We start from the raw sequence: 15,091 nt of genomic DNA, 5'->3' as shown, positions 1-15,091 counted from the left end.
GTCCTTATAATGAGGTGAAGACAAGCGTACATCATGCAAAACCAACCAATCACGTAATGCCCACCACCCAAACTAGATTTTCACAAAGAAAATGATCAGCCATAAAGAAACAAACACAAACATATACACAACCAGCCAAAAACACACAAACACCAGGGGAAAATTAAGAGTGCACAGTCTATGTGATTTACTGTAAGCTGGGGAATGAGTGCAGCTGAACTCCTCACAAGACTCAAGACAGGGAGAGGGACATGCTTGATGCTTGTGGTTTACATACTGTATTGAAAGGTTTGCCAGAGAGAAGCACAGGAGAGTCACATAAACAAACACACACAGGTCCACTCACTGGATGTCGCTTTGGGACGTCATAAACACCCTCCTTTTGTTGGCTGGTAGGGACCTGGTGTGGACAGGGAGCCCAGCCAAATGCACAGTTAACATGACAAGATACCATTAGTTCAGATTTCAACAGGAGATTTTACAAGGTCAATGCAGAATGCAAATTTTATGCTTCCTGGAGAGCAAAATGAGTCATTGTCTATGTGCAATGCGTTGCGTTTTAATTCATGAAATGGAAGATGCAGAATAGTAGAAATTCAATTTTGCTTAAATCATTTCAATACAATAATAAAAATTGTATTTATAACAAAAAATATTATTTATGATAAATATTTTAGATAAATATTTAAAAAACCTATTTATTTTATTTTACAATTTCTTAGTTCATATAATCTGGTACCACAATTTTCATTTTCACAATACATGGTTAGTAAAGATGCAGATCCTTTCATTCTCTGTTATTTCCATGTCTTCTCTCTCTCTAATTTGCCATTGTTTTTAATTTCCTTCTTGCTGAGAGACTGATTGCCGCTGTGTTTTTATTTGATCGTACACTTGAAGTGATCTTTCCATTTCTTTTATTCAAAGATCACAGAGTGACAGCAATGATTAATCTTTCTCACTCTTTCATTTGGAGAAAGGGCAGAGGAGAGACCTGCTGCTTCCTCTCACAGCAGAGTAATTTCTCTATGAAAACCTTGGAAAGCTCCCTACACTCAGCATCAATCCCTCAGTCATGCTATGCAAACTTTGCTTTAGGCTCAAACTTTGAGCCAAAACCACTTGGGATCCAAGGGGCCCGCTGGAGGTCAAGGTTACTTTCACTGTATACTGTTAGCTTTGGTTAAGAAACTTATCTAGCTATGAGATGGTGTATTGTGTTGTTTTATGAGGTTAGATTTTATTTTTTATTTTTTTAACCCTATACCTTCCAGTCAGTTAAGGCAAAATAGGCAAAACTTTATTTTCAGGCACAGGTACATTTTGAGATTTTGGACTATTTGGCTTCAATTCCTTATCATTTCACATTATCTTTTTGCGTATGCAGATTTAAATTACAACACACATATTTTAAAGGCATTTTCCTCAAAATAAGTTTTTTCCCCTCCTGAACTGAGCCAGAAATTTCCACTTCAGTAGCACTTACACCAAACTTTACGGTTTTATTCCAATCTATATTCTGAGAGCTTTTACTGAGGGGTTTGTTCATATAACGCTTGCCTGATTCATGTAACATTTTATGTTTTTTTTGCTGTTTTTTCTGGCTGTTAACAGTATTTTATGATTTATGAAATGAGAAAAACAGATGCCCAAAAATCCTCTCTGTGAAGCCTTTTAACTCAACAAAATGAAAATAAAAAAAAATAAAATAAAATTGAACCCGGCTTTATCCAATGTATAGATTTCTGTTCTCGAAATGTATTGAAATTGATGCAGTATTAATTAGATAATTCCTCATTTGCATATTTAAACAATATTTCAGAAATATTATATATATATTTATTTATTTATTAATTTTTTCTTTATATTTCACTCACAAAGACCAATTGTCCTGGCTTTTAAAAGTCCCTGATATTTTCATGGTGTCCATGGTGCTCCACAATATAACCATAATTCATTGCTTCAGTTTATGCTATTTTTATACCTTCAGTCTTTAGTGTGGACATCTAGAGAACACAAATCTTGTTCTGTTCATTTAAGTTTTCCTATTTCATCGCTGTTAGCAAAGATCAGAAGTGATGTTCACACAGATTCGATCTGACTGGGCCAATCATTTTTTTTTTTTGATATGAGATGCGATCAGGAGTTAGCGGATCCTTTTTTAATGATGTGACAGCAAGCAGATGTCTCTTTCATGCTCCCGAGTTTCCGATGTCTGTCCTGATGTCAGCAACAAGTGCAGGAGTTTGTGAAGTGTCAGGTTAGCGCTCGAGAGCCGTGCACACATTTGAATAGTTAGAAGGTATAATTCGGTCCCTAATGGTGTTTCAGGTTTTCAAAAGGCTACTACACTGACTGTGACGTTAAGTCGGATATGTATAAAGTTGTGGAGGAGACAGACTGGCAAAGTGTTGGGGGCACTGATGTGTTTATTGTTTTGCTTGGCAGTGTTTCTTTTTGACTCAAGCCACAGGTGACAAAACGAAGCAGCACCTGAGGATACAACACCTGCTGTTGTCTTGGTCATGGTGCTTGGAGCACCAAACATTGCTGGGTGTAAATCTTTGAAAGGGCCGTCACGCTGAATTAGTGTGGCTTGGCGTAGCACTCTGTTCTAATTCACAGGTGGGACTCTGGCAGCTACACAGTGGAGCTGTCAGTAGCTGCACCATCAAAACCTGCGATTCTTCTAAAGACGACTGGCGGTTTATTTTGAGGCTCCCTATTGGCTGTTTGGCACAAAAACCTCAGTTGGTCCTTGATAGCTTTTAATGATAGGTCTATGCTTGATGAATTAGGTTTATCAAATTGATAGATTGTATTGTGTAATGGACAACAACCAATTTCAAAACTCCCTAAATAAATTAAATAAAGATTATACTAATATAAATACTATTTCAGTCTTTCTACTTCTAAATTTGAAGTATAATTCAATGTGTTACTTGCTTGTTTTTTTTGTGGGTTTTTTTTTTTGCGAAATTTCCTAGCAATTTCTGCGTGATAGTTGTCCAAGTAAATCCTATACACTTTTTATTTTTATTTTTTTATAGGTATAGGTTCCTTTCAAGCAAGGGAATGATCTGAAAAACACAATTGGCACAATTTAACACAACTTAAAAAATTTATTAGATGACATAATCCCTTTTTGTAATTACAAAAAAAAGAGAGAAAAAAAAAGTATTTGAGTGAAATTTGAGCGTGAACCTCTAACTTCATTTATTCATCCATTCTTTATTTATTTTTTTAAATTATTTGTTTGTTGGTTTACTTGCTTGTTTTATGCATTTTGGGAAGAACTTGTAAAATAAGAATTTGTCAATATTAATATATTATATAAGCATATATTATATTGAAATTTTATAAAATATATTATAACATTATAGTCATTTATTGTTAACTTTTAGTTTTAATTAGTCAATTTTCATACTTCTTTTCAACATTTTTAATGAATATTTTTAACTCATAAATTATAAATCCCTCTTTTTGAGAGCCCCCCCCCCCCCTAAAAAAAGTTTTTCTAGACATTTGCTACTCTGAACTGTGTATTTTGTTTATTATGTTCTGTATTATATTAATAAAAGGCGAAATTGCTATTAGTGGTGAATGTGTATTATAGTTTTCATTGCACACTAATATTGAAATGTCCGATTAAGTGATTATCAGTTAAAAGGCACCATTTTTAAGAACATTATTATGATTTGGTAGTGTACCTGATATATGCTCTCCTCTGATTGGTCACGGATGGGCTCGTGTCCCGCCTCAAATACAATGTACTACAACATCGGCAGCAGAGGAAGATAAAAAGGCAAAGGGACAGGAAAAAGGTGAATGTGAAAAGAAAAAAAGAAAAGAGAAAAGGAAAAAGACTCATTGATCAATTGTCAGAATCAACAGCGGCCCCAGGAGCAGCGCAGTGACCCTCGCAACAATGAGGGGCTAAACGAAGCTGGGACATGCTTAACATCTTGACCTTTAGCAACATGCACTGGCCTAGCAAAGCGTTTCGGTCGCTTTAGTTCATCTTTCACTGCAACTACAACTTCTGTGCAGAGAATAACATTTACCCTCTACAGCTTAATAACAAGTAAGAATCCTTTCGGAGAGAAGAATTACAAGGTGTTCTTTCTGACCTATGCCTCATGCATATATACTAGACTTTAAAATTTTTATCATCCCAATTTTTTCCCTCTATATCCGTGCCCCTGTTTCTGTACCTGCAAATGGGGCGATGGAATGAATTTTACAACATTGAGGTGAAATAAATCACAGCGTATAACACAACGCTGCATGTTTCTTTAATGAGGCATTCTAATGTTAGCTTAGCATGGGTAACAAAACTTTCATAGCTTAGCCACGGAGCTTTAAGTCGATTTTTGAAACGTCTAAACTTCTATATCTGTGATATATTCCTCAATAACGCATTGACAAGAGTGATTTTTGTCAAGAAGCATTCAAGCTAATCGCTAACTCCTGTCCTTTCAAGACCGCATTTATGCTAATGCAAGAATTGTCTCCATTTTCTGTGACATTAGATCTAATGGCTTAGCTGTTCCCATTTACACGCTACTGGCGCCATTGGCTAATTCATTTTGTTACACAGTTAGCCATTGGCTAATTCTTCTCCTCTCTAGCCCTCTTAACAGTAAATTGATAATGCTTATCAGGTCTGCACTACTTCTAGTAATGATTGAATCTTAAGTTAACTGCTAGGCCTAGAAGCAACGTTTCTCATTTCTCTGCAACTAATGGCTAATGGACATCCAGTCTTGCTATTTAAAGATACACTCCAATCATTCACATTATATTGCACAAGGCTATTTCATTCCCATTATGATGCACAACAGACAATACGGAAAGGCAATGTAATGCATGTAAACACATACACACACACACACACGCAGCCCAGATGAGATGTGTTAAAGCTGTCTGTTTTCAGTACAAAATTAAGGAGGCTCCCAGAATCGCTATTGCATCACCCATGGAAAAGTTAACACATTACAGCGATGATTCACCGTTTATTTCTATATCCAAATGATGAAATCCCAGTCTTATTAATTCAGGAGGAGTGAAAGAAGAGCAAAGAAAATGGAGTGGAATTATTTATTTCTGTAAATGAGATTAAAAGCCCTGTTTAAAGTGACAGTGAGAGGCACACTAATTTGACAGCGTAAGTTCAGGCAGACATAATGATTAACGATTTATTTCAAAGCGTTACCTGATATACAGGATCCTCCACATCTTCCTCCAAAATGGTCTGCAGGAGCGATCGCACAGAGAGGGGGTGATTGGAGGAAGGAGAGTAGAGATAGAGGGAAACAGGAGAGATGACGACGGCGAGAAAAAGCAGCCAATTTTTGGTCATTCATGTAAAAACAGAGCAAAAGCATTTTTGACATCAGGCAGTGAAAATAGGAACAGAAGTGTAGCCAGTACAGGCCAAAAGAGGTTATTTTGTCTCTGTTGAAAAAGCAGTGTGAAGGAAATCACCCCGCAGATATGCACCTGCGATTCAACAGACAGAGAAAAGGAAGTGGAAAGAGCTACCAAGCGCTTGGTGCGCACTGTACGATTTTGCCTTGGTTTTTCTGTCTGAAATAAATTTCGGCAATCCGAAAAGATTTGTTGCATTGTTACTGGTTACCTACAACAACTATTAAATGTACAACTAAAGTAATGTTAATATTGATGTAATAAATAATATTAAATAGATGCTATATTTAATGCATACACTATGTTGCCAAAAGTTTGGGGTCACCCCCTTCTAATGAACATGTTTGACTATTTTAGTAATTTCCATGAGTACAAATCTTAATGTTTAAGCATATAATAATATTCTAGGGAATTGTGTGCTTCTAATTTTATAGAAAGAGTTTGGACAGGACCCTTTTCTATTCTAACATGACAGTGCCTCTGTGTATAAGACACGGTTCAAAAAGACATGATTGAGTCAGTGTGGAAGAACTTGACTGGTCTGCAGAAAGCCAAGTCCTAATCCCAGCTGAACACCTCTGGTGTGACTTTAAATGCAGACCTTCAGCCAAAAACTCATCACCAATCACCAATGACTTGTATAGACACTATAAGGACAAAAGTGTTGGCACACCCCTTCTTTAGAACATTAACAAAACTGTGTGATGGAACAAAGATGGAAACATAATTCATGTATTTATAATTTGTAATTCCATCTCTGTTGCAACAGTTTTGGACGTGTCTAATATGACAGTACCCTTATGTACAAGTCATTGGTACATAAGGGTACTGTTATTACATAATCATATATGTAATCACTGTTTATTGATAATATTAATTCAAAATACACTCAAATACAGACAACTGCACAAATAAATTAATTCATTATTTAATACATACATACATACATACACAAATGTAATATTAATAGTGATGTATTAATTAGATTTAAGAAGACAGATGTAAGATAGATGTTTATTAATAGATGTTGTAAGCCTTTATTATTATTATATTATAAAAAATATTATTTATTATGCTATATATACATAAATCAGTGTTTAGAAAAATATTGATTAAAAAAATACAGACAAAAACACAAATTAATAAATACATAATATAATACATACATTAATATAAACTAATATAATATAAATAAACAGCAATAATATAATTTAAAATACTATCAAATCTAATAAAGTATACATATATTTTGCATTATATACCTATGTTAATAAAAATGTAACTGTTTATAAAATAAAATAAAACAATATATATATATATATCTGTATTTATATATATATATATATTTATGAATGACTTTTATTTTGAATCCAAAGCTGATTAAAGATTCTTTTTTTTAACCCAAGATCTTATTAATTTACAATCTGACAAGCAACAGTTGTAAAAGAGAGAAAAAAAACTTCATCAGGCCTCATATAAATCTAATAACACTATTCTCTGAGATAAATAATAAATAAGCTCTCACAGAAATGTGTTGTTTTCTGTAGTTTCATCCTTTTATATTGCATATTTCATCATTCCCTTTTGAGCTTGTTGTTGTTTTCTTTTACACCGCTCTCAGTCGCCTGCTGACGTATGTGTGGTTGAATTTATGACCGAGCATTAGAAACTGTAAATTCTCTTTGGGGTTTTGAGTTTATGTGAGTGTGAGGGTTTTGTGCGTGTGTGTGTTACCTGATAAACAGCTTGTTCGCACTGCTTGTCCTTCTGAGCTTTCTTCTCGATTTCCTCCCTCTGCTTAATCTCATAAATCAACTGGAAAAGGTCACGGAGGTCAAGGATCACAGGCTCAGCCTAGGAACACATGAAGAAACACAGGCAGAGAGGAATAAGTGACATGATCTTCACACTAAGGGTCCATTCTGAAGAGCCGCTGTATTGCCTGCACATTTCTTCAAGCAATTCAGAGCAAAAGTATTTTGGAAAAGACATTACAAGGACCTCTTAACCTCTGCTTCAGCTGCTCTTAAATCTGCCAGATGCGAGGTGACAGAACAAAGTGCTTTCCATTTGAAAGGGCTGGGTCAGATCAAACTTCACTCTTTGTAGTTAGCGTCAAAGCTCCATGTTAGCATTAAAAATGCATGTCCTGCCCAGCACAGCCTAAATGTCACTAATATCTCAATAAATACATGGATGAAAATCTGAAGCGAAAGTTTGCTCTCAAAATCAGCCTTGGGTATTTTTCTGCTGCCTACTACTGAAGATTCACGCTAATGAAAAGCAATATGAGCAGATACTGAAAGAAAGAAAGAAAGAAAGAAAGAAAGAAAGAAAGAAAGAAAGAAAGAAGAGCGTGAAATGAAACAGTTTTCACAGTTTTTATTATTTATCTGTTGTATTTAATAGTATTTCGTGATGGAAATGGCATTATAATAATTGGAATAAAATGGCTCAAAACCATTTATGTATCCTAGATACAAACAATTAAATAATGTCTTCACACCTTTTGTGAATTTGACAAAATAACAGCTTGATTGGAAATTAAACAGCAAAATTTTAGAAAAGTCTTTATTAGGAGTAAGTTTGTTGACTGTGGTGGAAATAACCAAAAATTTTAATAATAAAATAAAATAAAAATAACTAATCTATCTGTAGCATAAAGCATTAATTGAGGGACAACAGAAATAAAATAAAATAAAATACAATCTGTTTTAATTAACCACTCTAACATAAAGCATTAGTTGAGGGACAGTAGAAAAAAAATGAAATGAAATAAAATAAAATAAAATAATCTATCTGTTTATTTTAATTAAAATCAACCCCTGGAACATAAATTTGTCCGAAGTTTCAAGAAACACCCAAAAGCACCATGGTATTTGTATCTAACACCATAACTCTACCACAATATTGCAATAGTACAGTGCAGAAAGAGAAGAAAGAGGAGCAAAACAAAAAAAGTGAAAGAGAGTGAAAACAGTCTTGAGGTGGGACGGAGCACGAGCGCAGGAGTGTGCTGCCATTCCTTTATCTTTATGTGTTTGCTGGGTCACTTGTAGTTCAGAGCAAGAGAGCGATGGATGGGGGGGGGGGGGGGGGGGGGGGGCAGCAGATACTCATTGACCCGGTATGGAAATCGATAGAGCAACTGCCACAGAACTGCAGCACTGCAAACTAGAGCATTGCAGCAAGAAAGAACAGCAGTAGAAACAAAGACAGAAACAGACTCAAGCCTTTCCAGAGGAGCAGAATCTGTCATAGTAGTAAATATACTTGCAGTTCTGAAATACACTTGTGGATATATAATATAACGTACATACAACACACACAAACACAGTCTAATTCTCAGGTGTGAGTACTTACAGACTGAGCCGTTTTGATGGCCACAAACCGATGGTTTCCCTCTTTTCCACATACATAACCAAAGGCTCGGTGGTCCGTGATATCCTTCGCAATGTAGGAAATCTCATGAACTGCATGGTGGTGCTGAAGAACCTGTGGAGAAATACCAGAGGACCTTTAGAGCTGCATACAGAGCTTGATGAGAAGATGGAGTTAAGCTCTCATATCAGACATCCGGACTGCCTGAATTACAGCACAAAAATGCTTAAAAAATAAAACGCAAATATGAGTAACTCTACTCTACACAAGTCAGATTGCTTGGTGGCCATCTTGGAAACACAACCAGGCTGTTATTGTTTTTTTTGTAGGTAACAGGCATATAACTATAGCTCCTATGCACTTGAATAAGGAAAGACTGTAATATAAGAAATGGACAAAAAATACAATAATAAAATCAGAAAATAATAGCATTTTTGCTTAACTCAAATCATGCTAAATTAAAAAATATAAAAATATAAATAAGAAAAAAAAAATTAAAGCAATTGACTATTTCAACTGAAAGGTGAGACTTCCAATCATACAGTTAAGTAATTTAGTAATTTTTCTCCTTTTATTTTCTTATTTATTTATTTATTCTTACCACATTTATTTTATTTTATTAAATTTTAAATTTGTATTATATTTTTCTTTATCTTACATTTTTATTTTATTGTAGTCTATCTTCATTTTTTAATTTTAGTTGAGCTTACATTTTTAATTTAATTTAATTTTTAATTTATTTTATTCTATTTTCCTTTATTTTATTCTATTTTATCTTAATTTTTTATTTTAGCTTACATTTTATTTTATGTCAATCATTTACGTTTAAACGCCACACCCCCTTTTCTCAAGCATGATTAGTTTTGCAGCTGACATAAATCAAACAAACTGAACTTTATGGTCAACTGGAACCCAGGTGTGCCCAAAACCTCTAGTGTGACAGCAACAAAGTTATGTTTAGACATTGACTTTTGTCATTTGACTTCAAACTCCATGCCTCCCTTTTTCAAAGGACTCGAGCATGATTTTTGGTGCCTACCAGAGTTTTGCAGCTGACACCAATCAAACCAACCGAACTTTACGGTCAACTGAACCCAGCTGTGCACCAAAAAAAGCAATAAAGTCACATCCAAACACCATTTTAAACTTTCAAATCCAAGCACAGCTATAATGACCTTCAGAAATGGCCTTCAAACACTGAGCGGACATTTAAACGAAGGGGTCATTAACCCAGAGAGGGGATCGGAGGACAGAAAATAGGTCAAAAACTCGGAGCGAGTCGTCCTCCAGGCTGATGGCTGAAACACCGGGGTCTCGGCACTAGTATCAGCCTCCTGCCGCTGAAGAGCAATCATCTGCTGAAATCTACTGCAAGTGGCAATCTTCCCCTCACCACCCACTTCATCTAGAGTCATTAAAACATCACTAACACAATACACACGCCACACGCCGCACGCACAGGGAGAAGGAGAAACGCACCCCCAGGGGCCCAGCAGTTAACTCGAGAGCTGCAACAGTGGATGACATCTTATGACAACCCGTCTGACTGCAAGGTGCTATTTTCCCTGCTGAAATATGAAGTGTTGTCAGTGACGTGTTAAACAAACTTTGAGAAGGAGGGTTCCTTTGTTAAAAACTTTTGAATGAGGTTAATGGGCAGCTTTCATTATCAAACTAATCATGTCATGTGCCCACGCAAAACTTAATGATTTCACACTTACAACTGAGCGGGATGATTTTACTTTTACATTTTTAGAGGTGTGACAGCCCTTGTGAAAATGAAGTACAGTAGACTTTTAAAAAATAGCACTTATTACAGAAAGAATATATTGAATGTAATATTTCCAGGCACTTAATTGACCCTTCACAAAAACCCACCCCCCTTAGTTACTGTTGCTATGTCCGACAAGCCATGCCATTCTCACACTACAAATCATGTTCTCACGCAGTGAAAAATACATCGCGGAGCACAGAGAAAACTGGCAATGCACCGACAGACAAGACAGAGCAGGTTACTTTGGGTATGAAACAAAGTCTTAGCTTTCAAATATTGTTTTAAGAAATTCAAACTAATTAAATGTGTAATTTCATAATTCCTTTTATTGAAATATAGTTATGTACTGTCCAATGTACAGACAAGCAGTTATGGTAAACTAACATATACTTTATTGTAGTTTCTATTGAAATTTCTATGTTGGGTATTTACATGTAATTACACAACTGTAATACAAAATACATAACTGTAACTGTATCACATAACACTACTGTTAAAATAATAAAGTATTAGTCAGCACATCAAAATATGTGCACTTCTTTAAAGCATGACAAAAGATGATTAAAACAATGATTCAAATATATATTTTAAATTCAAACTTTAAACTGGACAGTGTACTGTACGTAATTGTGTTGAGAAACAGTCATGAAAGTACTCTCTTTACATAGTGGTCTTTTATTTAGTTTTTATTTAGGTTTATTATCTGCAAATGCAGCTTTATAAATACTTTTTAAAATTTAAAAGTACAATAAAAATTTACATTCAATACATTTAAGTACACTACTTCTTTCACAAAGGAGTAGCTTCGCTTTTCCAAGCAGCATTCAGTTGATTTTAGTAGACTTGTTTGCACGCTGGAATGAATTTAATGAATGAAAAAAAAAAAAAAAAAATTCACTGATTAATTTAATTCCCTGAGCTGGATTATCCTTTGTCTTTTTGTTGTATCTCCATCTCTGGTTTCATCAACCCCGGCTCACACCTTTTAGCTTTTTGATTTTAGATACACTTATTTTACACAAAAAGAAATTCCATTTAATTCATAATGTAACTTGAAAGAAAATTTCCAGCTTCCCAGCGAATAATTTGCTTGTTTTCCAAGAATGCTGCTTGTAATACAAAATGAAACAGTCCCACCAACTGCAGACTTTAATCTTTCAAGTGCTTTTCTGGGTTTTAGATGCAAAATCTTCAGCACATAACTGCGTTTCCATTCCTTCTGGGCAGTTTAAAATTGGAAGCATAGAAAATCCTTGAAAGATTAATTACTTGTGTGCCTATTCAATGCCAGCCTTCCTCTAACTAGTTCACAGAATGGAATGTTTGCCACGAGCTGGCGTAGCGAGTCCTGTGTTATCGCAGCACAAGAGTCGCTTTCCATCATAATGACCCATAATCTGCAGGTCATTCGCACACGTAAGAACTCGCGCTCAATAATACACACGACAGCGTGTGGCGACGCTTCATCAGAGCAGCATTTTTCAGATTGCTTCCTTTTGTGGCTTCCATTCATTCCTTTTCTTTCATTCAAATCATCACAGCGCCCCTACGATCTCTGAGGTCACGCCGGTGCACTGATAATGACACTGTTACCATGGTGATGATACTCTGAGCATCACACTTCAAGACCTTTGCGCTACTGAGGTCAAAAAGAGGATGCTGTTTCAAAACCTAATGAGCTGCCTACTTAGTTATTAGCATTTTAAGACATCATGTACATGCTCTTCACATAAAGGCTGTTCACTGTTATGTTGCCTTTCAAGTTACAACATTCTGGACAAAGCATTAGCTCATGTATTTTTCTCAGAGAAGGCTTCCCAGAATGCATATGCATTTTATTTTTTTTCCACGTTTATTTTCTTCTTATTATATTTTTTTCCCCAATAGGGAATTTCAAAAAGTCTGTGTTAAAGGCCATGAACCAAGCCAAGGTAAATCACTAATTATTATATGTTATCGAATTAAAAATAATTGAGAAATATACAACTTTATTGTATCTATAAAAGCTGAACATTTTACTTTTATTGGTAAAAAAAATAAATAATAATAATTTAATAATAAAATAATATTGTGTTGCTTCATTGGAGTGGGCGGAGCTAAAGAGCTAATGTGGCCACTTTGCAAATGATTGGTGGAATTTTCTGTACAGCATCTTGGGTAATGTAGTTTTTTTCTCCATAAATTTTGCTTTAAAACATCTATTTTAAAAATAAATACAATTATTGAGAAAAGATGGCTTTAAAAAAGCATATACAATCGATTAACAACCTCGGAGATCACATCAGTTTTGTCTTTAAAGCTTTATCAGTTAAACATGATTATTTTAAAAGTAGTTGGGAAAAAATAGGCTGACAGTTTCAACAAAAGCACATACTGTCAATTAATAACATTACAACTCACAAGTGTGTCTTTAAGAGTTATGGTTAAAAAAAACTGAAAAATGAATGGAGTTTTTACTTGTGAAACCCAGAACGGTTTCTCAAATCTTCCTAACCTGCTATTGGTCAGACAAATAGATAGCCCCACCCCAAACTCAAACTATTGGTTGAGCCAGTGTTACTGTTTTGATGCTCAAACAAACAGAACAATGTTTTCATAGCACCACAGACTCACAGCGTTTACACTTTTTGGGGGGATCCAAACAAAATATCAAACTGTTAGCTTAGCAACATGCTAAAGCCATTTACTGTAATCAACCCAGTCAAACCTTCCAGTGCTATTTGTGTGGCCTAAATGAGTTGCTGTCTATGTAGAGTGTTTCAAATCACAGTTCCAATGCTACCTATGTCAGTTTTGGAACAGACCCATCCTATGACCAATACGATTTAAAGGCACAGAGTTCAGGTTATTCACGGCTGTCAAAGAATTATAAACACAAAGGCCTAAAACAAAAGCCCTGCCCTGTTTAATCGCTGCCTGAGGGAACGCACACAACTTAATGACAATACACAAACAGAGCTCATAATGAGGTTTTAGCGACTGGGGACGTGTCCAACACTGGTGATGAGTGTGTGTGTGTGTGTGTGTGTTTGCTTATCTCTGGGTGCTGTTGAATAACAGTGGTATGAGGAGAGGGGAGACAGCGGAAAGGGAACGCTGGTGTTACAGAGATAATGAGGATCTGGAGTCCGACGCTAAGCCCTTCAAAACCACACATTCACAGCTAATTAACCAGCCGCTTGACTCCAGTACACATTCGCACACACACGCGTACACACATTAGCTACGGCTTTATTAGGTCCTTGTGTAGCTACGGGCCAATAGTTAGAGATAAAGTGCACGTTTTAGCCCTTATTTCATATAGTTTTGGAGACACAACGTGTAAGCTTTGCCGTTGCTTTGCCGTCTGAACTCAGAGATGGAAAATCAAGGGAAAAAGAGGACAACGTATCCCAAAACGGGACAATTTTTTTCTAAATTGGCCCAGATGAGGGACAGCAGGCCCAGAATCCCTTCAGAGCTTGGTGCCGCCCATTGTTTGCCATACAACGAGGAAGGATTATACGAGGACTATCTGGGTTTTGCAAATGAGTCTGCCTAGTAGAACAATTCTTTCAATTTCCTATCCTGTTCTTGTTCGACATGCTATACAGCGAATGACTTTATCTACTTGGTGAGCTCCTCAAATGGAGGCTCTTCCTGTTCAATAATATCTTCCCCCCTCAGCGCAGGAGATCATGACTGTGCGTTAGTGTGTGTGTGTGCAGGTGTTAACAGGCGGGACTATCGATACACCATCCTGCCCAGAGGGAGGCCAGCCGGTGCAACTGTAACAATCCTCTGCCGTGAGGAACAGACTCTGTTTGAGGATGATAAGAGCCTCTTAATGACATCACTTCAAACTGATACGCCACTTCAGATCCACATCTAAGCACACATCTGAACAAAATGCAGCCTTTTGAATGGCTTTCTGGGGATTTGTCCTGATCTGTGACTCTGGATCGTTCCTGACCTCCAGACACTATGCTGAATGAAATTAAAAGCATAATTAGAGGCAGTAACATTGATAAAAGTGTGTTGAAAAATGTTGCTTTTAAAATACTACTATTAATAAAATTAAATAAAAATAGCCGTTAGCTACATATACTATTCAAAAGTTTTTTTGGTAAGATGTTTTTAAAATGTAATGTAATTTAATTACATTTTTTTTTTAATGTTTTTAAAGATTAATGTTTCCCAAGGCTGCATTTACTTACAATGCAAAATAATATATATATATATATATATGAAGAGTCTGTTTGATAGCTCTAAAATCACATTTTTTTGTGCATTCCAAGTAATACCAATTGAACTGCAGTTGGGTTGTTTTGATTAAGGGGAAAGGGGAAGTGGTGTGTGGCCAAGTATGGTGACCCATACATAATTCGTGCTCTGCATTTAACCCATCCAAGTGTACACACAGTAGTGAACAAGAGTCTTGCTCAAGGGTCTCACCTCAGTCATGGTATTGAGGGTGGTTATTCATTACCCCACCTACAATCCCTGCCGGACCTGAGACTCGAACCC

General features: G+C 35.8%; 1 protein-coding gene across 3 annotated transcripts in view; it reads right to left on the bottom strand.

Annotated features, from left to right (window-relative positions):
• dab1a (DAB adaptor protein 1a) overlaps window positions 1-15,091 on the bottom strand; it is a 154,809-nt gene that overhangs the window by 28,234 nt on the left and 111,484 nt on the right. For 2 of the 3 annotated variants that reach the window (XM_079375560.1, XM_079375559.1), the window contains exons 5-7: window positions 8,794-8,925; window positions 7,165-7,284; window positions 347-400 (exon numbers count right to left, since the gene is read on the bottom strand). In XM_079375560.1, the coding sequence (XP_079231686.1) occupies window positions 347-400; window positions 7,165-7,284; window positions 8,794-8,925 (306 nt within the window). Of the gene's footprint in view, window positions 1-346; window positions 401-3,710; window positions 3,774-5,215; window positions 5,255-7,164; window positions 7,285-8,793; window positions 8,926-15,091 lie in introns of all 3 variants that reach the window. The other variant, XM_079375558.1, reaches the window with a different exon arrangement.

The sequence above is a fragment of the Barbus barbus genome (assembly GCF_936440315.1).
Source record: "Barbus barbus genome assembly, chromosome: 24".
NCBI lineage: Eukaryota > Metazoa > Chordata > Actinopteri > Cypriniformes > Cyprinidae > Barbus > Barbus barbus.
The sequence above is the reverse complement of the archived record's forward strand: the minus strand, read 5'-3'. Positions and strand labels throughout refer to the sequence as shown.